The sequence below is a fragment of the Parasteatoda tepidariorum genome, chromosome 2 (genome assembly GCF_982258835.1).
Source record: "Parasteatoda tepidariorum strain Cologne lab strain chromosome 2, Ptep-v5.0, whole genome shotgun sequence".
NCBI lineage: Eukaryota > Metazoa > Arthropoda > Arachnida > Araneae > Theridiidae > Parasteatoda > Parasteatoda tepidariorum.
The window spans coordinates 10,628,593-10,650,681 of NC_141756.1; the positions used below are offsets into that span (position 1 = coordinate 10,628,593).

The 22,089-nt window shown below is 37.7% G+C and overlaps 1 protein-coding gene and 29 non-coding genes across 30 annotated transcripts in view; 1 reads left to right on the forward strand and 29 right to left on the reverse strand.

Annotated features, from left to right (window-relative positions):
- DAT (Sodium-dependent dopamine transporter) overlaps window positions 1-22,089 on the forward strand; it is a 92,591-nt gene that overhangs the window by 58,899 nt on the left and 11,603 nt on the right. Inside the window, exons 7-8 of the mRNA XM_043044543.3 lie at window positions 13-137; window positions 20,856-20,968. Of these exons, the coding sequence (XP_042900477.2) occupies window positions 13-137; window positions 20,856-20,968 (238 nt within the window). The remainder of the gene's footprint in view (window positions 1-12; window positions 138-20,855; window positions 20,969-22,089) is intronic.
- Window positions 2,807-2,877, reverse strand: TRNAG-GCC (transfer RNA glycine (anticodon GCC)). Its single transcript has one exon. It is a non-coding gene; the product is annotated as a tRNA-Gly (tRNA).
- Window positions 3,124-3,194, reverse strand: TRNAG-GCC (transfer RNA glycine (anticodon GCC)). The gene has a single exon. It is a non-coding gene; the product is annotated as a tRNA-Gly (tRNA).
- Window positions 3,440-3,510, reverse strand: TRNAG-GCC (transfer RNA glycine (anticodon GCC)). The gene has a single exon. It is a non-coding gene; the product is annotated as a tRNA-Gly (tRNA).
- On the reverse strand, window positions 3,757-3,827 carry TRNAG-GCC (transfer RNA glycine (anticodon GCC)). The gene has a single exon. It is a non-coding gene; the product is annotated as a tRNA-Gly (tRNA).
- On the reverse strand, window positions 4,074-4,144 carry TRNAG-GCC (transfer RNA glycine (anticodon GCC)). The gene has a single exon. It is a non-coding gene; the product is annotated as a tRNA-Gly (tRNA).
- On the reverse strand, window positions 5,657-5,727 carry TRNAG-GCC (transfer RNA glycine (anticodon GCC)). Its single transcript has one exon. It is a non-coding gene; the product is annotated as a tRNA-Gly (tRNA).
- TRNAG-GCC (transfer RNA glycine (anticodon GCC)) lies at window positions 6,291-6,361 on the reverse strand. Its single transcript has one exon. It is a non-coding gene; the product is annotated as a tRNA-Gly (tRNA).
- Window positions 7,242-7,312, reverse strand: TRNAG-GCC (transfer RNA glycine (anticodon GCC)). Its single transcript has one exon. It is a non-coding gene; the product is annotated as a tRNA-Gly (tRNA).
- TRNAG-GCC (transfer RNA glycine (anticodon GCC)) lies at window positions 7,559-7,629 on the reverse strand. Its single transcript has one exon. It is a non-coding gene; the product is annotated as a tRNA-Gly (tRNA).
- TRNAG-GCC (transfer RNA glycine (anticodon GCC)) lies at window positions 7,876-7,946 on the reverse strand. Its single transcript has one exon. It is a non-coding gene; the product is annotated as a tRNA-Gly (tRNA).
- TRNAG-GCC (transfer RNA glycine (anticodon GCC)) lies at window positions 8,181-8,251 on the reverse strand. The gene has a single exon. It is a non-coding gene; the product is annotated as a tRNA-Gly (tRNA).
- TRNAG-GCC (transfer RNA glycine (anticodon GCC)) lies at window positions 8,815-8,885 on the reverse strand. The gene has a single exon. It is a non-coding gene; the product is annotated as a tRNA-Gly (tRNA).
- On the reverse strand, window positions 9,132-9,202 carry TRNAG-GCC (transfer RNA glycine (anticodon GCC)). The gene has a single exon. It is a non-coding gene; the product is annotated as a tRNA-Gly (tRNA).
- On the reverse strand, window positions 9,449-9,519 carry TRNAG-GCC (transfer RNA glycine (anticodon GCC)). Its single transcript has one exon. It is a non-coding gene; the product is annotated as a tRNA-Gly (tRNA).
- TRNAG-GCC (transfer RNA glycine (anticodon GCC)) lies at window positions 9,754-9,824 on the reverse strand. Its single transcript has one exon. It is a non-coding gene; the product is annotated as a tRNA-Gly (tRNA).
- On the reverse strand, window positions 10,070-10,140 carry TRNAG-GCC (transfer RNA glycine (anticodon GCC)). Its single transcript has one exon. It is a non-coding gene; the product is annotated as a tRNA-Gly (tRNA).
- Window positions 11,654-11,724, reverse strand: TRNAG-GCC (transfer RNA glycine (anticodon GCC)). Its single transcript has one exon. It is a non-coding gene; the product is annotated as a tRNA-Gly (tRNA).
- Window positions 12,288-12,358, reverse strand: TRNAG-GCC (transfer RNA glycine (anticodon GCC)). The gene has a single exon. It is a non-coding gene; the product is annotated as a tRNA-Gly (tRNA).
- On the reverse strand, window positions 12,922-12,992 carry TRNAG-GCC (transfer RNA glycine (anticodon GCC)). Its single transcript has one exon. It is a non-coding gene; the product is annotated as a tRNA-Gly (tRNA).
- TRNAG-GCC (transfer RNA glycine (anticodon GCC)) lies at window positions 13,239-13,309 on the reverse strand. Its single transcript has one exon. It is a non-coding gene; the product is annotated as a tRNA-Gly (tRNA).
- On the reverse strand, window positions 13,556-13,626 carry TRNAG-GCC (transfer RNA glycine (anticodon GCC)). The gene has a single exon. It is a non-coding gene; the product is annotated as a tRNA-Gly (tRNA).
- TRNAG-GCC (transfer RNA glycine (anticodon GCC)) lies at window positions 13,861-13,931 on the reverse strand. The gene has a single exon. It is a non-coding gene; the product is annotated as a tRNA-Gly (tRNA).
- Window positions 14,177-14,247, reverse strand: TRNAG-GCC (transfer RNA glycine (anticodon GCC)). The gene has a single exon. It is a non-coding gene; the product is annotated as a tRNA-Gly (tRNA).
- On the reverse strand, window positions 16,396-16,466 carry TRNAG-GCC (transfer RNA glycine (anticodon GCC)). Its single transcript has one exon. It is a non-coding gene; the product is annotated as a tRNA-Gly (tRNA).
- Window positions 16,713-16,783, reverse strand: TRNAG-GCC (transfer RNA glycine (anticodon GCC)). The gene has a single exon. It is a non-coding gene; the product is annotated as a tRNA-Gly (tRNA).
- On the reverse strand, window positions 17,030-17,100 carry TRNAG-GCC (transfer RNA glycine (anticodon GCC)). The gene has a single exon. It is a non-coding gene; the product is annotated as a tRNA-Gly (tRNA).
- Window positions 17,664-17,734, reverse strand: TRNAG-GCC (transfer RNA glycine (anticodon GCC)). Its single transcript has one exon. It is a non-coding gene; the product is annotated as a tRNA-Gly (tRNA).
- On the reverse strand, window positions 18,614-18,684 carry TRNAG-GCC (transfer RNA glycine (anticodon GCC)). The gene has a single exon. It is a non-coding gene; the product is annotated as a tRNA-Gly (tRNA).
- On the reverse strand, window positions 19,247-19,317 carry TRNAG-GCC (transfer RNA glycine (anticodon GCC)). Its single transcript has one exon. It is a non-coding gene; the product is annotated as a tRNA-Gly (tRNA).

Sequence of the window (22,089 nt, forward strand, 5' to 3'; positions counted from 1 at the left end):
CTCTTTTTAAAGGGACGCATTGCTGACGAGTGCTGTTAATAGCGCAACAAGTCTGCTGTCGGGGTTCGTAATATTTTCAGTTCTTGGTTATATGGCTCACAGAGCAAATGTAGAAGTCAAGGATGTGGCTACAGAAGGTAAAACACTCTTAAAAATTAAATTTATATTTTCTTTTATTTATATTTATATTCATTTATTGTTTCCTTTTTTTTTTAAATTTATTTATAAAAAACAGTAATAAATCAAGGTCATAATATTCAAGGAAATGATATTTAGCTGATACACTGTTAGAAATTTCTCGGAAAAGATGATTAAATACCAATTTATTTAATTGTTGTTTTACCATATTCAAACAAAACAAAACAACCATAAATGAGATGGTATTCAAACTGTTAACTGTGAGAAAAACCGTTTAATAACTGACTTTCATTTAATAGAGTTAAACAACCAGAATTTATCGCACCAGCTAAGACCATCTAAGGAAGCTACTTAGTTCCATGCGACTGTGCGCATGTTATAGCCGAGAGGGCTAATCTATCAGTTTCTTAACCGAAAGAAGTTGGGTTCGAATCCAAGCGCTGACACTACAATATTTCTTCCATTCCCCTCAAAAAGGATGAGTGTTTGGTGTCCTACACTCACCGTTTTGTGTCCTGCGCTCTCCATTACCCATCACCTAATGAAAAGCCTAGCTCTTAAGTCCCGTTAAAGTACTTTTTTTCGTTTTTGAAACCATGCTACCTGTAAATGGTTAACCGTATAGATTTATACTCAAAATCTTATAACCATGCTAGTTAATTATAAACGGTTTCTAACTGGTAAAAGTAAAAATGTTCTTTACCGTCAATTTTACGGTTAGTCAGATGAACAGACTACTGCCAGTTGTTATACCATAACTTTAGAATGAAAATTCGTACACTGGATGCATGGGAATTAAGTAAAGGTAGATGTGTCATTATTTCAGAAAAGAAAAATTAGACTGATAGAAAGAAGAGTTCCTTGAACTAAACACGTTATTTCTATTGAAGGGCATGTCTTTAAATTAGAAAGGTGTATCAGTTCTCCAGAGAGATGCGTCTTTTTTGTATCTGTTTTCTAAAAATGATGCGTGTCCTTTAACTAAGCAATGATAAATAATTTTTTTAAAAATATTTATTCTCGAACTGGAATGGCGTGTTAGCTTTATGGATACATATTTCTCAAGCTTTTGACCATTTACGTTACTAAACTATTAAGACCATCAATTGTGATGTTGAGCCGCGATGACTCGGATAGAGTGTTTGCCATCTAATGAGGTGAACCAGGCTTGAACCCCGGCGATGGCTGATCGATGCGAATTCCCCCCCCCCAACTGGCTAGCACCGATCACAATGCTGACGTAAAAATATTCTCAGTGGTAGACGGATCATGGGTGAGAGTCCCCTTTCCATCAGGCTAACCGTGGGTGGATGCGAGTTAGTTCCCTAAAAAAGTCCTCCACGAAGGCAAATTTCGCTCACTACTTGATCCAGGAGTTCTCTAGTCTTCTGGGGTTGGTTGAAAGTTATGAGGCTACGGAGTTAAATATTGGTAGTCGTAAACCCCAAAAATTAGGTCGGCTGTTAGTCGGCTCCTCATATTGTGAGGATTGAGCCAAATGACGATTAAAAGTAACTGTTTCTATTATAATAGTTGAAAAGAGTTTAACCCTGGACTTGCGACACCTCAAAGAGGCGATATTCGTGAGGATAGGGCAACAAGAGAGACACTTTATGTCTATACCTTTTATTTTTACATTCAGTTGAAAATTGCTAAAAAAATTCTTTAAAGCATTCTATGAAAATAATTAATGAAATTATTTCATGGGTTAAAAAGATTGCATCGGCCGGGAATCGAACCCGGGCCGCCCGCGTGGCAGGCGAGCATTCCACCACTGAACCACCGATGCTTGATTTTATAGCAATCTTTTCCACATATTGAGTGACTTGACCTGAATCACGTTCAGTTAAATTATCACCTGCTGCAACTCAATAGGGCGATCTCCGTAAGTATACAGCCTCATGCGCTAGTCGTTATGTCGGTTTCTCTTATTCCATACTCTATGATCTTTACATTCAGTAAAAAATTGCTAAAAAAATTCTTTAAAGCATTCTATGAAAATAATTAATGAAATTATTTCATGGGTTAAAAAGATTGCATCGGCCGGGAATCGAACTCGGGCCGCCCGCGTGGCAGGCGAGCATTCTACCACTGAACCACCGATGCTTGTTCTTATAACAATCTGTCCCACATATTGAGTGACTTAACCTGAATCACGTTTAGTTAAATTATCACCTGCTGCAACTCAATAGGGCTATCTCCATGAGTATACAGCCTCATGCGCTAGTCGTTATGTCGGTTTCTCTTATTCCATACTCTATGATTTTTACATTCAGTAAAAAATTGCTAAAAAATTCTTTAAAGCATTCTATGAAAATAATTAATGAATTTATTTCATGGGTTAAAAAGATTGCATCGGCCGGGGATCGAACCCGGGCCGCCCGCGTGGCAGGCGAGCATTCTACCACTGAACCACCGATGCTTGTTTTTATAACAATCTGTTCCACATATTGAGTGACTTAACCTGAATCACGTTTAGTTAAATTATCATCTGCTGCAACTCAATAGGGCTATCTCCTTGAGTATACAGCCTCATGCGCTAGTCGTTATGTCGGTTTCTCTTATTCCTTACTGTATGATTTTTACACTCAGTAAAAAATTGCTAAAAAAAATCTTTAAAGCATTCTATGAAAATAATTAATGAAATTATTTCATGGGTTAAAAAGATTGCATCGGCCGGGAATCGAACCCGGGCCGCCCGCGTGGCAGGCGAGCATTCTACCACTGAACCACCGATGCTTGTTTTTATAACAATCTGTTCCACATATTGAGTGACTTAACCTGAATCACGTTTAGTTAAATTATCACCTGCTGCAACTCAATAGGGCTATCTCCTTGAGTATACAGCCTCATGCGCTAGTCGTTATGTCGGTTTCTCTTATTCCTTACTCTATGAATTTTACATTCAGTAAAAAATTGCTAAAAAAATTCTTAAAAGCATTCTATGAAAATAATTAATGAAATTATTTCATGGGTTAAAAAGATTGCATCGGCCGGGAATCGAACCCGGGCCGCCCGCGTGGCAGGCGAGCATTCTACCACTGAACCACCGATGCTTGTTTTTATAACAATCTGTTCCACATATTGAGTGACTTAACCTGAATCACGTTTAGTTAAATTATCACCTGCTGCAACTCAATAGGGCTATCTCCTTGAGTATACAGCCTCATGCGCTAGTCGTTATGTCGGTTTCTCTTATTCAATACTCTATGATTTTTACATTCAGTAAAAAATTGCTAAAAAATTCTTTAAAGCATTCTATGAAAATAATTAATGAAATTATTTCATGGGTTAAAAAGATTGCATCGGCCGGGAATCGAACCCGGGCCGCCCGCGTGGCAGGCGAGCATTCTACCACTGAACCACCGATGCTTGTTTTTATAACAATCTGTTCCACATATTGAGTGACTTAACCTGAATCACGTTTAGTTAAATTATCACCTGCTGCAACTCAATAGGGCTATCTCCTTGAGTATACAGCCTCATGCGCTAGTCGTTATGTCGGTTTCTCTTATTCCATACTCTATGATCTTTACATTCAGTAAAAATTTGCTAAAAAAAATCTTTAAAGCATTCTATGAAAATAATTAATGAAATTATTTCATGGGTTAAAAAGATTGCATCGGCCGGGAATCGAACCCGGGCCGCCCGCGTGGCAGGCGAGCATTCTACCACTGAACCACCGATGCTTGTTTTTATAACAATCTGTTCCACATATTGAGTGACTTAACCTGAATCACGTTTAGTTAAATTATCACCTGCTGCAACTCAATAGGGCTATCTCCTTGAGTATACAGCCTCATGCGCTAGTCGTTATGTCGGTTTCTCTTATTCCTTACTCTATGAATTTTACATTCAGTAAAAAATTGCTAAAAAAATTCTTAAAAGCATTCTATGAAAATAATTAATGAAATTATTTCATGGGTTAAAAAGATTGCATCGGCCGGGAATCGAACCCGGGCCGCCCGCGTGGCAGGCGAGCATTCTACCACTGAACCACCGATGCTTGTTTTTATAACAATCTGTTCCACATATTGAGTGACTTAACCTGAATCACGTTTAGTTAAATTATCACCTGCTGCAACTCAATAGGGCTATCTCCTTGAGTATACAGCCTCATGCGCTAGTCGTTATGTCGGTTTCTCTTATTCAATACTCTATGATTTTTACATTCAGTAAAAAATTGCTAAAAAATTCTTTAAAGCATTCTATGAAAATAATTAATGAAATTATTTCATGGGTTAAAAAGATTGCATCGGCCGGGAATCGAACCCGGGCCGCCCGCGTGGCAGGCGAGCATTCTACCACTGAACCACCGATGTTTGTTTTTATAACAATCTGTTCCACATATTGAGTGACTTAACCTGAATCACGTTTAGTTAAATTATCACCTGCTGCAACTCAATAGGGCTATCTCCTTGAGCATACAGCCTCATGCGCTAGTCGTTATGTCGGTTTCTCTTATTCCTTACTCTATGATTTTTACATTCAGTAAAAAATTGCTAAAAAAATTCTTTAAAGCATTCTATGAAAATAATTAATGAAATTATTTCATGGGTTAAAAAGATTGCATCGGCCGGGAATCGAACCCGGGCCGCCAGCGTGGCAGGCGAGCATTCTACCACTGAACCACCGATGCTTGTTTTTATAACAATCTGTCCCACATATTGAGTGACTTAACCTGAATCACGTTTAGTTAAATTATCACCTGCTGCAACTCAATAGGGCTATCTCCTTGAGTATACAGCCTCATGCGCTAGTCGCTATGTCGGTTTCTCTTATTCCATACTCTATGATCTTTACATTCAGTAAAAAATTGCTAAAAAAATTCTTTAAAGCATTCTATGAAAATAATTAATGAAAATATTTCATGGGTTAAAAAGATTGCATCGGCCGGGAATCGAACCCGGGCCGCCCGCGTGGCAGGCGAGCATTCTACTACTGAAGCACCGATGCTTGTTTGTATAACAATCTGTTCCACATATTGAGTGACTTAACCTGAATCACGTTTAGTTAAATTATCTCCTGCTGCAACTCAATAGGGCTATCTCCTTGAGTATACAGCCTCATGCGCTAGTCGCTATGTCGGTTTCTCTTATTCCATACTCTATGATCTTTACATTCAGTAAAAAATTGCTAAAAAAATTCTTTAAAGCATTCTATGAAAATAATTAATGAAATTATTTCATGGGTTAAAAAGATTGCATCGGCCGGGAATCGAACTCGGGCCGCCCGCGTGGCAGGCGAGCATTCTACCACTGAACCACCAATGCTTGTTTTTATAACAATCTGTCCCACATATTGAGTGACTTAACCTGAGTCACGTTTAGTTAAATTATCACCTGCAGCAACTCAATAGGGCTATCTCCATGAGTATACAGCCTCATGCGCTAGTCGTTATGTCGGTTTCTCTTATTCCATACTCTATGATTTTTACATTCAGTAAAAAATTGCTAAAAAATTCTTTAAAGCATTCTATGAAAATAATTAATGAATTTATTTCATGGGTTAAAAAGATTGCATCGGCCGGGAATCGAACCCGGGCCGCCCGCGTGGCAGGCGAGCATTCTACCACTGAACCACCGATGCTTGTTTTTATAACAATCTGTTCCACATATTGAGTGACTTAACCTGAATCACGTTTAGTTAAATTATCACCTGCTGCAACTCAATAGGGCTATCTCCTTGAGTATACAGCCTCATGCGCTAGTCGTTATGTCGGTTTCTCTTATTCCTTACTGTATGATTTTTACACTCAGTAAAAAATTGCTAAAAAAAGTCTTTAAAGCATTCTATGAAAATAATTAATGAAATTATTTCATGGGTTAAAAAGATTGCATCGGCCGGGAATCGAACCAGGGCCGCCCGCGTGGCAGGCGAGCATTCTACCACTGAACCACCGATGCTTGTTTTTATAACAATCTGTTCCACATATTGAGTGACTTAACCTGAATCACGTTTAGTTAAATTATCACCTGCTGCAACTCAATAGGGCTATCTCCTTGAGTATACAGCCTCATGCGCTAGTCGTTATGTCGGTTTCTCTTATTCCTTACTCTATGATTTTTACATTCAGTAAAAAATTGCTAAAAAAATTCTTTAAAGCATTCTATGAAAATAATTAATGAATTTATTTCATGGGTTAAAAAGATTGCATCGGCCGGGAATCGAACCCGGGCCGCCCGCGTGGCAGGCGAGCATTCTACCACTGAACCACCGATGCTTGTTTTTATAACAATCTGTTCCACATATTGAGTGACTTAACCTGAATCACGTTTAGTTAAATTATCACCTGCTGCAACTCAATAGGGCTATCTCCTTGAGTATACAGCCTCATGCGCTAGTCGTTATGTCGGTTTCTCTTATTCCTTACTGTATGATTTTTACACTCAGTAAAAAATTGCTAAAAAAAGTCTTTAAAGCATTCTATGAAAATAATTAATGAAATTATTTCATGGGTTAAAAAGATTGCATCGGCCGGGAATCGAACCAGGGCCGCCCGCGTGGCAGTCGAGCATTCTACCACTGAACCACCGATGCTTGTTTTTATAACAATCTGTTCCACATATTGAGTGACTTAACCTGAATCACGTTTAGTTAAATTATCACCTGCTGCAACTCAATAGGGCTATCTCCTTGAGTATACAGCCTCATGCGCTAGTCGTTATGTCGGTTTCTCTTATTCCTTACTCTATGATTTTTACATTCAGTAAAAAATTGCTAAAAAAATTCTTAAAAGCATTCTATGAAAATAATTAATGAAATTATTTCATGGGTTAAAAAGATTGCATCGGCCGGGAATCGAACCCGGGCCGCCCGCGTGGCAGGCGAGCATTCTATCACTGAACCACCGATGCTTGTTTTTATAACAATCTGTTCCACATATTGAGTGACTTAACCTGAATCACGTTTAGTTAAATTATCACCTGCTGCAACTCAATAGGGCTATCTCCTTGAGTATACAGCCTCATGCGCTAGTCGTTATGTCGGTTTCTCTTATTCCTTACTCTATGATTTTTACATTCAGTAAAAAATTGCTAAAAAAATTCTTTAAAGCATTCTATGAAAATAATTAATGAAATTATTTCAAGGGTTAAAAAGATTGCATCGGCCGGGAATCGAACCCGGGCCGCCCGCGTGGCAGGCGAGCATTCTACCACTGAACCACCGATGCTTGTTTTTATAACAATCTGTTCCACATATTGAGTGACTTAACCTGAATCACGTTTAGTTAAATTATCACCTGCTGCAACTCAATAGGGCTATCTCCTTGAGCATACAGCCTCATGCGCTAGTCGTTATGTCGGTTTCTCTTATTCCTTACTCTATGATTTTTACATTCAGTAAAAAATTGCTAAAAAAATTCTTTAAAGCATTTTATGAAAATAATTAATGAAATTATTTCATGGGTTAAAAAGATTGCATCGGCCGGGAATCGAACCCGGGCCGCCCGCGTGGCAGGCGAGCATTCTACCACTGAACCACCGATGCTTGTTTTTATAACAATCAGTTCCACATATTGAGTGACTTAACCTGAATCACGTTTAGTTAAATTATCACCTGCTGCAACTCAATAGGGCTATCTCCTTGAGTATACAGCCTCATGCGCTAGTCGTTATGTCGGTTTCTCTTATTCCATACTCTATGATCTTTACATTCAGTAAAAAATTGCTAAAAAAATTCTTTAAAGCATTCTATGAAAATAATTAATGAAATTATTTCATGGGTTAAAAAGATTGCATCGGCCGGGAATCGAACCCGGGCCGCCCGCGTGGCAGGCGAGCATTCTACCACTGAACCACCGATGCTTGTTTTTATAACAATCTGTTCCACATATTGAGTAACTTAACCTGAATCACGTTTAGTTAAATTATCACCTGCTGCAACTCAATAGGGCTATCTCCATGAGTATACAGCCTCATGCGCTAGTCGTTATGTCGGTTTCTCTTATTCCATACTCTATGATTTTTACATTCAGTAAAAAATTCTTTAAAGCATTCTATGAAAATAATTAATGAAATTATTTCATGGGTTAAAAAGATTGCATCGGCCGGGAATCGAACCCGGGCCGCCCGCGTGGCAGGCGAGCATTCTACCACTGAACCACCGATGCTTGTTTTTATAACAATCTGTTCCACATATTGAGTGACTTAACCTGAATCACGTTTAGTTAAATTATCACCTGCTGCAACTCAATAGGGCTATCTCCTTGAGTATACAGCCTCATGCGCTAGTCGTTATGTCGGTTTCTCTTATTCCTTACTCTATGATTTTTACATTCAGTAAAAAATTGCTAAAAAAATTCTTAAAAGCATTCTATGAAAATAATTAATGAAATTATTTCATGGGTTAAAAAGATTGCATCGGCCGGGAATCGAACCCGGGCCGCCCGCGTGGCAGGCGAGCATTCTATCACTGAACCACCGATGCTTGTTTTTATAACAATCTGTTCCACATATTGAGTGACTTAACCTGAATCACGTTTAGTTAAATTATCACCTGCTGCAACTCAATAGGGCTATCTCCTTGAGTATACAGCCTCATGCGCTAGTCGTTATGTCGGTTTCTCTTATTCCTTACTCTATGATTTTTACATTCAGTAAAAAATTGCTAAAAAAATTCTTTAAAGCATTCTATGAAAATAATTAATGAAATTATTTCAAGGGTTAAAAAGATTGCATCGGCCGGGAATCGAACCCGGGCCGCCCGCGTGGCAGGCGAGCATTCTACCACTGAACCACCGATGCTTGTTTTTATAACAATCTGTTCCACATATTGAGTGACTTAACCTGAATCACGTTTAGTTAAATTATCACCTGCTGCAACTCAATAGGGCTATCTCCTTGAGCATACAGCCTCATGCGCTAGTCGTTATGTCGGTTTCTCTTATTCCTTACTCTATGATTTTTACATTCAGTAAAAAATTGCTAAAAAAATTCTTTAAAGCATTCTATGAAAATAATTAATGAAATTATTTCATGGGTTAAAAAGATTGCATCGGCCGGGAATCGAACCCGGGCCGCCCGCGTGGCAGGCGAGCATTCTACCACTGAACCACCGATGCTTGTTTTTATAACAATCAGTTCCACATATTGAGTGACTTAACCTGAATCACGTTTAGTTAAATTATCACCTGCTGCAACTCAATAGGGCTATCTCCTTGAGTATACAGCCTCATGCGCTAGTCGTTATGTCGGTTTCTCTTATTCCATACTCTATGATCTTTACATTCAGTAAAAAATTGCTAAAAAAATTCTTTAAAGCATTCTATGAAAATAATTAATGAAATTATTTCATGGGTTAAAAAGATTGCATCGGCCGGGAATCGAACCCGGGCCGCCCGCGTGGCAGGCGAGCATTCTACCACTGAACCACCGATGCTTGTTTTTATAACAATCTGTTCCACATATTGAGTAACTTAACCTGAATCACGTTTAGTTAAATTATCACCTGCTGCAACTCAATAGGGCTATCTCCATGAGTATACAGCCTCATGCGCTAGTCGTTATGTCGGTTTCTCTTATTCCATACTCTATGATTTTTACATTCAGTAAAAAATTCTTTAAAGCATTCTATGAAAATAATTAATGAAATTATTTCATGGGTTAAAAAGATTGCATCGGCCGGGAATCGAACCCGGGCCGCCCGCGTGGCAGGCGAGCATTCTACCACTGAACCACCGATGCTTGTTTTTATAACAATCTGTCCCACATATTGAGTGACTTAACCTGAATCACGTTTAGTTAAATTATCACCTGCTGCAACTCAATAGGGCTATCTCCATGAGTATACAGCCTCATGCGCTAGTCGTTATGTCGGTTTCTCTTATTCAATACTCTATGATTTTTTCATTCAGTAAAAAATTGCTAAAAAATTCTTTAAAGCATTCTATGAAAATAATTAATGAAATTATTTCATGGGTTAAAAAGATTGCATCGGCCGGGAATCGAACCCGGGCCGCCCGCGTGGCAGGCGAGCATTCTACCACTGAACCACCGATGCTTGTTTTTATAACAATCTGTTCCACATATTGAGTGACTTAACCTGAATCACGCTTAGTTAAATTATCACCTGCTGCAACTCAATAGGGCTATCTCCTTGAGTATACAGCCGCATGCGCTAGTCGTTATGTCGGTTTCTCTTTTTCCTTACTCTATGATTTTTACATTCAGTAAAAAATTGCTAAAAAAATTCTTTAAAGCATTCTACGAAAATAATTAATGAAATTATTTCATGGGTTAAAAAGATTGCATCGGCTGGGAATCGAACCCAGGCCGCCCGCGTGGCAGGCGAGCATTCTACCACTGAACCACCGATGCTTGTTTTTATAACAATTTGTTCCACATATTGAGTGACTTAACCTGAATCACGTTTAGTTAAATTATCACCTGCTGCAACTCAATAGGGCTATCTCCTTGAGTATACAGCCTCATGCGCTAGTCGTTATGTCGGTTTCTCTTATTCCATACTCTATGATCTTTACATTCAGTAAAAAATTGCTAAAAAAATTCTTTAAAGCATTCTATGAAAATAATTAATGAAATTATTTCATGGGTTAAAAGATTGCATCGACCGAAAATCGAACCCGGGCCGCCCGCGTGGCAGGCGAGCATTCTACCACTGAACCACCGATGCTTGTGTTTACAACAATCTGTTCCACATATTGAGTGACTTAACCTGAATCACGCTTAGTTAAATTATCACCTGCTGCAACTCAATAGGGCTATCTCCTTGAGTATACAGCCTCATGCGCTAGTCGTTATGTCGGTTTCTCTTTTTCCTTACTCTATGATTTTTACATTCAGTAAAAAATTGCTAAAAAACTTCTTTAAAGCATTCTACGAAAATAATTAATGAAATTATTTCATGGGTTAAAAAGATTGCATCGGCCGGGAATTGAACCCGGGCCGCCCGCGTGGCAGGCGAGCATTCTACCACTGAACCACCTATGCTTGTTTTTATAACAATCTGTTCCACATATTGAGTGACTTAACCTGAATCACGTTTAGTTAAATTATCACCTGCTGCAACTCAATAGGGCTATCTCCTTGAGTATACAGCCTCATGCGCTAGTCGTTATGTCGGTTTCTCTTATTCCATACTCTATGATCTTAACATTCAGTAAAAAATTGCTAAAAAAATTCTTTAAAGCATTCTATGAAAATAATTAATGAAATTATTTCATGGGTTAAAAAGATTGCATCGGCCGGGAATCGAACCCGGGCCGCCCGCGTGGCAGGCATGCATTCTACCACTGAACCACCGATGCTTGTTTTTATAACAATCTGTTCCACATATTGAGTGACTTAACCTGAATCACGTTTAGTTAAATTATCACCTGCTGCAACTCAATAGGGCTATCTCCTTGAGTATACAGCCTCATGCGCTAGTCGTTATGTCGGTTTCTCTTATTCCTTACTCTATGATTTTTACATTCAGTAAAAAATTGCTAAAAAAATTTTTTAAAGCATTCTATGAAAATAATTAATGAAATTATTTCATGGGTTTAAAAGATTGCATCGGCCGGGAATCGAACCCGGGCCGCCCGCGTGGCAGGCGAGCATTCTACCACTGAACCACCGATGCTTGTTTTTATAACAATCTGTTCCACATATTGAGTGACTTAACCTGAATCACGTTTAGTTAAATTATCACCTGCTGCAACTCAATAGGGCTATCTCCTTGAGTATACAGCCTTATGCGCTAGTCGTTATGTCGGTTTCTCTTATTCCATACTCTATGATCTTTACATTCAGTAAAAATTTGCTAAAAAAATTCTTTAAAGCATTCTATGAAAATAATTAATGAAATTATTTCATGGGTTAAAAAGATTGCATCGGCCGGGAATCGAACCCGGGCCGCCCACGTGGCAGGCGAGCATTCTACCACTGAACCACCGATGATTGTTTTTATAACAATCTGTTCCACATATTGAGTGACTTAACCTGAATCACGTTTAGTTAAATTATCACCTGCTGCAACTCAATAGGGCTATCTCCTTGAGTATACAGCCTCATGCGCTAGTCGTTATGTTGGTTTCTCTTATTCCTTACTCTATGATTTTTACATTCAGTAAAAAATTGCTAAAAAAATTCTTTAAAGCATTCTATGAAAATAATTAATGAAATTATTTCATGGGTTAAAAAGATTGCATCGGCCGGGAATCGAACCCGGGCCGCCCGCGTGGCAGGCGAGCATTCTACCACTGAACCACCGATGCTTGTTTTTATAACAATCTGTTCCACATATTGAGTGACTTAACCTGAATCACGTTTAGTTAAATTATTACCTGCTGCAACTCAATAGGGCTATCTACTTGAGTATACAGCCTCATGCGCTAGTCGTTATGTCGGTTTCTCTTATTCCTTACTCTATGATTTTTACACTCAGTAAAAAATTGCTAAAATAATTCTTTAAAGCATTCTATGAAAATAATTAATGAAATTATTTCATGGGTTAAAAAGATTGCATCGGCCGGGAATCGAACCTGGGCCGCCCGTGTGGCAGGCGAGCATTCTACCACTGAACCACCGATGCTTGTTTTTATAACAATCTGTTCCACATATTGAGTGACTTAACCTGAATCACGTTTAGTTAAATTATCTCCTGCTGCAACTCAATAGGGCTATCTCCTTGAGTATACAGCCTCATGCGCTAGTCGTTATGTCGGTTTCTCTTATTCCTTACTCTATGATTTTTACATTCAGTAAAAAATTGCTAAAAAATTTTTTTAAAGCATTCTATAAAAATAATTAATGAAATTATTTCATGGGTTAAAAAGATTGCATCGGCCGGGAATCGAACCCGGGCCGCCCGCGTGGCAGGCGAGCATTCTACCACTGAACCACCGATGCTTGTTTTTATAACAATCTGTTCCACATATTGAGTGACTTAACCTGAATCACGTTTAGTTAAATTATCACCTGCTGCAACTCAATAGGGCTATCTCCTTGAGTATACAGCCTCATGCGCTAGTCGTTATGTCGGTTTCTCTTATTCCATACTCTATGATCTTTACATTCAGTAAAAAATTGCTAAAAAAATTCTTTAAAGCATTCTATGAAAATAATTAATGAAATTATTTCATGGGTTAAAAAGATTGCATCGGCCGGGAATCGAACCCGGGCCGCCCGCGTGGCAGGCGAGCATTCTACCACTGAACCACCGATGCTTGTTTTTATAACAATCAGTTCCACATATTGAGTGACTTAACCTGAATCACGTTTAGTTAAATTATCACCTGCTGCAACTCAATAGGGCTATCTCCTTGAGTATACAGCCTCATGCGCTAGTCGTTATGTCGGTTTCTCTTATTCCATACTCTATGATCTTTACATTCAGTAAAAAATTGCTAAAAAAATTCTTTAAAGCATTCTATGAAAATAATTAATGAAATTATTTCATGGGTTAAAAAGATTGCATCGGCCGGGAATCGAACCCGGGCCGCCCGCGTGGCAGGCGAGCATTCTACCACTGAACCACCGATGCTTGTTTTTATAACAATCTGTTCCACATATTGAGTAACTTAACCTGAATCACGTTTAGTTAAATTATCACCTGCTGCAACTCAATAGGGCTATCTCCATGAGTATACAGCCTCATGCGCTAGTCGTTATGTCGGTTTCTCTTATTCCATACTCTATGATTTTTACATTCAGTAAAAAATTCTTTAAAGCATTCTATGAAAATAATTAATGAAATTATTTCATGGGTTAAAAAGATTGCATCGGCCGGGAATCGAACCCGGGCCGCCCGCGTGGCAGGCGAGCATTCTACCACTGAACCACCGATGCTTGTTTTTATAACAATCTGTCCCACATATTGAGTGACTTAACCTGAATCACGTTTAGTTAAATTATCACCTGCTGCAACTCAATAGGGCTATCTCCATGAGTATACAGCCTCATGCGCTAGTCGTTATGTCGGTTTCTCTTATTCAATACTCTATGATTTTTACATTCAGTAAAAAATTGCTAAAAAATTCTTTAAAGCATTCTATGAAAATAATTAATGAAATTATTTCATGGGTTAAAAAGATTGCATCGGCCGGGAATCGAACCCGGGCCGCCCGCGTGGCAGGCGAGCATTCTACCACTGAACCACCGATGCTTGTTTTTATAACAATCTGTTCCACATATTGAGTGACTTAACCTGAATCACGCTTAGTTAAATTATCACCTGCTGCAACTCAATAGGGCTATCTCCTTGAGTATACAGCCTCATGCGCTAGTCGTTATGTCGGTTTCTCTTTTTCCTTACTCTATGATTTTTACATTCAGTAAAAAATTGCTAAAAAAATTCTTTAAAGCATTCTACGAAAATAATTAATGAAATTATTTCATGGGTTAAAAAGATTGCATCGGCTGGGAATCGAACCCAGGCCGCCCGCGTGGCAGGCGAGCATTCTACCACTGAACCACCGATGCTTGTTTTTATAACAATTTGTTCCACATATTGAGTGACTTAACCTGAATCACGTTTAGTTAAATTATCACCTGCTGCAACTCAATAGGGCTATCTCCTTGAGTATACAGCCTCATGCGCTAGTCGTTATGTCGGTTTCTCTTATTCCATACTCTATGATCTTTACATTCAGTAAAAAATTGCTAAAAAAATTCTTTAAAGCATTCTATGAAAATAATTAATGAAATTATTTCATGGGTTAAAAAGATTGCATCGACCGAAAATCGAACCCGGGCCGCCCGCGTGGCAGGCGAGCATTCTACCACTGAACCACCGATGCTTTTGTTTACAACAATCTGTTCCACATATTGAGTGACTTAACCTGAATCACGCTTAGTTAAATTATCACCTGCTGCAACTCAATAGGGCTATCTCCTTGAGTATACAGCCTCATGCGCTAGTCGTTATGTCGGTTTCTCTTTTTCCTTACTCTATGATTTTTACATTCAGTAAAAAATTGCTAAAAAAATTCTTTAAAGCATTCTACGAAAATAATTAATGAAATTATTTTATGGGTTAAAAAGATTGCATCGGCCGGGAATTGAACCCGGGCCGCCCGCGTGGCAGGCGAGCATTCTACCACTGAACCACCGATGCTTGTTTTTATAACAATCTGTTCCACATATTGAGTGACTTAACCTGAATCACGTTTAGTTAAATTATCACCTGCTGCAACTCAATAGGGCTATCTCCTTGAGTATACAGCCTCATGCGCTAGTCGTTATGTCGGTTTCTCTTATTCCATACTCTATGATCTTAACATTCAGTAAAAAATTGCTAAAAAAATTCTTTAAAGCATTCTATGAAAATAATTAATGAAATTATTTCATGGGTTAAAAAGATTGCATCGGCCGGGAATCGAACCCGGGCCGCCCGCGTGGCAGGCATGCATTCTACCACTGAACCACCGATGCTTGTTTTTATAACAATCTGTTCCACATATTGAGTGACTTAACCTGAATCACGTTTAGTTAAATTATCACCTGCTGCAACTCAATAGGGCTATCTCCATGAGTATACAGCCTCATGCGCTAGTCGTTATGTCGGTTTCTCTTATTCCATACTCTATGATTTTTACATTCAGTAAAAAATTGCTAAAAAATTCTTTAAAGCATTCTATGAAAATAATTAAAGAAATTATTTCATGGGTTAAAAAGATTGCATCGGCCGGGAATCGAACCCGGGCCGCCCACGTGGCAGGCGAGCATTCTACCACTGAACCACCGATGCTTGTTTTTATAACAATCTGTTCCACATATTGAGTAACTTAACCTGAATCACGTTTAGTTAAATTATCACCTGCTGCAACTCAATAGGGCTATCTCCTTGAGTATACAGCCTCATGCGCTAGTCGTTATGTCGGTTTCTCTTATTCCATACTCTATGATCTTTACATTCAGTAAAAAAATTGCTAAAAAAATTCTTTAAAGCATTCTATGAAAATAATTAATGAAATTATTTCATGGGTTAAATAGACTGCATCAGCCGGGAATTGAACCCGGGCCGCCCGCGTGGCAGGCGAGCATTCTACCACTGAACCACCGATGCTTGTTTTTATAACAATCTGTTCCACATATTGAGTGACTTAACCTGAATCACGTTTAGTTAAATTATCACCTGCTGCAACTCAATAGGGCTATCTCCTTGAGTATACAGCCTCATGCGCTAGTCGTTATGTCGGTTTCTCTTATTCCTTACTCTATGATTTTTACACTCAGTAAAAAATTGCTAAAAAAATTCTCTAAAGCATTCTATGAAAATAATTAATGAAATTATTTCATGGGTTAAAAAGATTGCATCGGCCGGGAATCGAACCCGGGCCGCCCGCGTGGCAGGCGAGCATTCTACCACTGAACCACCGATGCTTGTTTTTATAACAATCTGTTCCACATATTGAGTGACTTAACCTGAATCACGTTTAGTTAAATTATCACCTGCTGCAACTCAATAGGGCTATCTCCTTGAGTATACAGCCTCATGCGCTAGTCGTTATGTCGGTTTCTCTTATTCCTTACTCTATGATTTTTACATTCAGTAAAAAATTGCTAAAAAAATTTTTTAAAGCATTCTATGAAAATAATTAATGAAATTATTTCATGGGTTTAAAAGATTGCATCGGCCGGGAATCGAACCCGGGCCGCCCGCGTGGCAGGCGAGCATTCTACCACTGAACCACCGATGCTTGTTTTTATAACAATCTGTTCCACATATTGAGTGACTTAACCTGAATCACGTTTAGTTAAATTATCACCTGCTGCAACTCAATAGGGCTATCTCCTTGAGTATACAGCCTCATGCGCTAGTCGTTATGTCGGTTTCTCTTATTCCATACTCTATGATCTTTACATTCAGTAAAAATTTGCTAAAAAAATTCTTTAAAGCATTCTATGAAAATAATTAATGAAATTATTTCATGGGTTAAAAAGATTGCATCGGCCGGGAATCGAACCCGGGCCGCCCGCGTGGCAGGCGAGCATTCTACCACTGAACCACCGATGCTTGTTTTTATAACAATCTGTTCCACATATTGAGTGACTTAACCTGAATCACGTTTAGTTAAATTATTACCTGCTGCAACTCAATAGGGCTATCTACTTGAGTATACAGCCTCATGCGCTAGTCGTTATGTCGGTTTCTCTTATTCCTTACTCTATGATTTTTACACTCAGTAAAAAATTGCTAAAAAAATTCTTTAAAGCATTCTATGAAAATAATTAATGAAATTATTTCATGGGTTAAAAAGATTGCATCGGCCGGGAATCGAACCTGGGCCGCCCGTGTGGCAGGCGAGCATTCTACCACTGAACCACCGATGCTTGTTTTTATAACAATCTGTTCCACATATTGAGTGACTTAACCTGAATCACGTTTAGTTAAATTATCTCCTGCTGCAACTCAATAGGGCTATCTCCTTGAGTATACAGCCTCATGCGCTAGTCGTTATGTCGGTTTCTCTTATTCCTTACTCTATGATTTTTACATTCAGTAAAAAATTGCTAAAAAATTTTTTTGAAGCATTCTATAAAAATAATTAATGAAATTATTTCATGGGTTAAAATGATTGCATCGGCCGGGAATCGAACCCGGGCCGCCCGCGTGGCAGGCGAGCATTCTACCACTGAACCACCGATGCTTGTTTTTATAACAATCTGTTCCACATATTGAGTGACTTAACCTGAATCACGTTTAGTTAAATTATCACCTGCTGCAACTCAATAGGGCTATCTCCTTGAGTATACAGCCTCATGCGCTAGTCGTTATGTCGGTTTCTCTTATTCCATACTCTATGATCTTTACATTCAGTAAAAAATTGCTAAAAAAATTCTTTAAAGCATTCTATGAAAATAATTAATGAAATTATTTCATGGGTTAAAAAGATTGCATCGGCCGGGAATCGAACCCGGGCCGCCCGCGTGGCAGGCGAGCTTTCTACCACTGAACCACCGATGCTTGTTTTTATAACAATCTGTTCCACATATTGAGTGACTTAACCTGAATCACGTTTAGTTAAATTATCACCTGCTGCAACTCAATAGGGCTATCTCCTTGAGTATACAGCCTCATGCGCTAGTCGTTATGTCGGTTTCTCTTATTCCTTATTCTATGATTTTTACATTCAGTAAAAAATTGCTAAAAAAATTCTTTAAAGCATTCTATGAAAATAATTAATGAAATTATTTCATGGGTTAAAAAGATTGCATCGGCCGGGAATCGAACCCGGGCCGCCCGCGTGGCAGGCGAGAATTCTACCACTGAACCACCGATGCTTGTTTTTATAACAATCTGTTCCACATATTGAGTGATTAACCTGAATCACGTATAGTTAAATTATCACCTGCTGCAACTCAATAGGGCTATCTCCTTGAGTATACAGCCTCATGCGCTAGTCGTTATGTCGGTTTCTCTTATTCCTTACTCTATGATTTTTACATTCAGTAAAAAATTGCTAAAAAAATTCTTTAAAGCATTCTATGAAAATAATTAATGAAATTATTTCATGGGTTAAAAAGATTGCATCGGCCGGGAATCGAACCCGGGCCGCCCGCGTGGCAGGCGAGCATTCTACCACTGAACCACCGATGCTTGTTTTTATAACAATCTGTTCCACATATTGAGTGACTTAACCTGAATCACGTTTAGTTAAATTATCACCTGCTGCAACTCAATAGGGCTATCTCCTTGAGTATACAGCCTCATGCGCTAGTCGTTATGTCGGTTTCTCTTATTCAATACTCTATGATCTTTACATTCAGTAAAAAATTGCTAAAAAAATTCTTTAAAGCATTCTATGAAAATAATTAATGAAATTATTTCATGGGTTAAAAAGATTGCATCGGCCGGGAATCGAACCCGGGCCGCCCGCGTGGCAGGCGAGAATTCTACCACTGAACCACCGATGCTTGTTTTTATAACAATCTGTTCCACATATTGAGTGATTAACCTGAATCACGTATAGTTAAATTATCACCTGCTGCAACTCAATAGGGCTATCTCCTTGAGTATACAGCCTCATGCGCTAGTCGTTATGTCGGTTTCTCTTATTCCTTACTCTATGATTTTTACATTCAGTAAAAAATTGCTAAAAAAATTCTTTAAAGCATTCTATGAAAATAATTAATGAAATTATTTCATGGGTTAAAAAGATTGCATCGGCCGGGAATCGAACCCGGGCCGCCCGCGTGGCAGGCGAGCATTCTACCACTGAACCACCGATGCTTGTTTTTATAACAATCTGTTCCACATATTGAGTGACTTAACCTGAATCACGTTTAGTTAAATTATCACCTGCTGCAACTCAATAGGGCTATCTCCTTGAGTATACAGCCTCATGCGTTAGTCGTTATGTCGGTTTCTCTTATTCCATACTCTATGATCTTTACATTCAGTAAAAAATTGCTAAAAAAATTCTTTAAAGCATTCTATGAAAATAATTAATGAAATTATTTCATGGGTTAAAAAGATTGCATCGGCCGGGAATCGAACCCGGGTCGCCCGCGTGGCAGGCGAGCATTCTACCACTGATCCACCGATGCTTGTTTTTATAACAATCTGTTCCACATATTGAGTGACTTAACCTGAATCACGTTTAGTTAAATTATCACCTGTTGCAACTCAATAAGGTGATCTCCGTGTAACTTGCTTGATTCGTGAGATTCCTTCTCTGTGTAGATTGCCTCTCCTCTTATTTATTACTCTATAGTTTTTGCATCAGGTGCGATAAATCTCTCAAAAAATGCATAAGAACTTAATGAAAAATAATTAATCGATTGCTTTCATAAGTTGAAAAAATCGCATCGGTCGTGCTTTGTACCCGGGCCACTCGCATAGCATAACATTTGTTTTTTTAAACCAAATAAAACATATTATTTGATCTCTAAATAAACATTCCATTCCTATACTGTCTGTAAATTTTAAAAAAATTTAAAACTAATAAAAGCTATAATCTGAAATTGCATTTAAATAATTTCGTCATTGTAAAAGCGTTGTAGAACGTAACAGGGAATAGAGAAAGCAGCGGTTTGTTTCGCGAATGCGACGTCATAATACAGGTACCCGTTTTGGTGAGGAAAATGAACACGAGATGAGCACAACCTCGTGTATATACGTACCTTCTACTAATAACTCACACCGACCACAGTGATGACGTAAAATGTCCTCAGTAGCAGGCGGATCATGGATTAGAGTCCCCTTGCTATCAGGCTGAGCGTCGGAGGATTTCGTGGTTTCCTTCTCCATGTAATTCAAATGCGGATTAGTTCCATAAAAGAGTCCTCCCTGAAGGGACCCAATACCCGATCCAGGAGTTTCCTTGTCTTCTGGATTGGATTCAAGATTGCAACATTACCATTAATTGAACATTAGTAGTCATAAACCCAAAAAATTGCCTCGGCTGTGTTATAAAATAAAAAATAATTTTTGTCTTAACGTTTAAAAGATAACTTAAAAAATTTAAATTTTTTATGTTTTGAGTCCACTATTAAAAAATTTTAAAACCCTAGTAGACGAATTCGTGGGAATTCTAGTCTAACACCCAACTTTAAAGCATATGCCTCTTTAATATTTATGCTCTTATTTTGGAAGTTTCGGTGCTACAAGGAACAGGAAAAAAAATACGTAAGTTTTATTCTTCAGGCAATAAAAAAAAATTTCTTTTAAAATATGAAGCAATTTCATCAATAATAAAAGTTATACAAATTTATTATTTAAAAAAAATGAAATAGAGATAATAATAAATGCTTAAAATTTTTTTGCAGGTCCTGGCTTAGTGTTTATAGTATATCCAGAGGCCTTGGCCACAATGCCTGGATCCTCATTTTGGTCAGTTATGTTCTTCCTAATGCTACTTACGCTTGGACTCGATAGTTCAGTGAGTATATATTCTCGTAAATGATACATAAAGGATCTCGTAAAGTGTATATTCTCGTTCATCTTAAAAATATTTAATCTTCAATATATTTAAAAAATTGAAAAGTGGCTTGATATTTAAAGATTAGTTGGAAAGACACAAATTTAAATGGCAACTCCAACGATTAGCTGTGAAAGTACACATCTGTGATGGTGAACAAGCTGTTAAGGTTGCTAAATATTAATATATGTAGCAAGTTTTTTCTTAAAGAACATACATGAAATTTTGGTTAAAATTGTCAACAAGATACAGTAATTGAAAAGTTGTAAGAAAGGAAATTGTAAGTCATTATAAAGAAAAAGGTACAACGATCTGAAAAATTAGCGTCCTTATTGCGATTCGAAAGATTTTATACATATTTCCCAATATTTTCGGAACTATTTTAACGAATTAAAGCATTTTGTACAAATGTAGCGCCTGCAATAATAATTCCATGCAAAATAAAAGTTTAAAAAAATAGTAGCATTTGTTTATTATTTTGATTAGCAAATAGTTGAAAAATGTTGAATTGTAAAAATATACAAAATTCTCAAAATTCTAAATTACGTAACTTTTTATAACAATGTGGAAAGTTGAAGCAAAATCGGCTTAAAGGTTTCTGCTTAATGACATTTGAAAAAAGGCGTAGCTTTAAATTTACATTTAGGAACTATCTAACAGTTTCTGCTAAAAATTCAGATTATATCGGCTAAAATTACACAATTTAAGGTTTATACAACAAATCAAAAATTTTTTTGTCGGTTATTAAATAAAATCATGAAATTTTTAAATAAAATTTATATTTTACTTAAAATATTTCAGAAGATAAATGAGTTCTACAATAGTGTGCAAAATGTTTAAGGTTTTCTTAAATAGTTCCAGAGATACGGCAAAATATTAAAAGTTTAGTTTTAACATTAAAAGGGTCAAAACTTTGGACCACTATCTTGCCTAAACTATTGGGAACGTCTTTTTTTTTAATCTCAACTAGTCCTCTCCCCACATTTTAAAGGTTTATAATCTAAATCTGTCGATAAAAGGTGTGTTTATTTAGTGAAAGTACGTTTTTGAAAACAAATTATTTGCTCAAGTGAAACAGTATA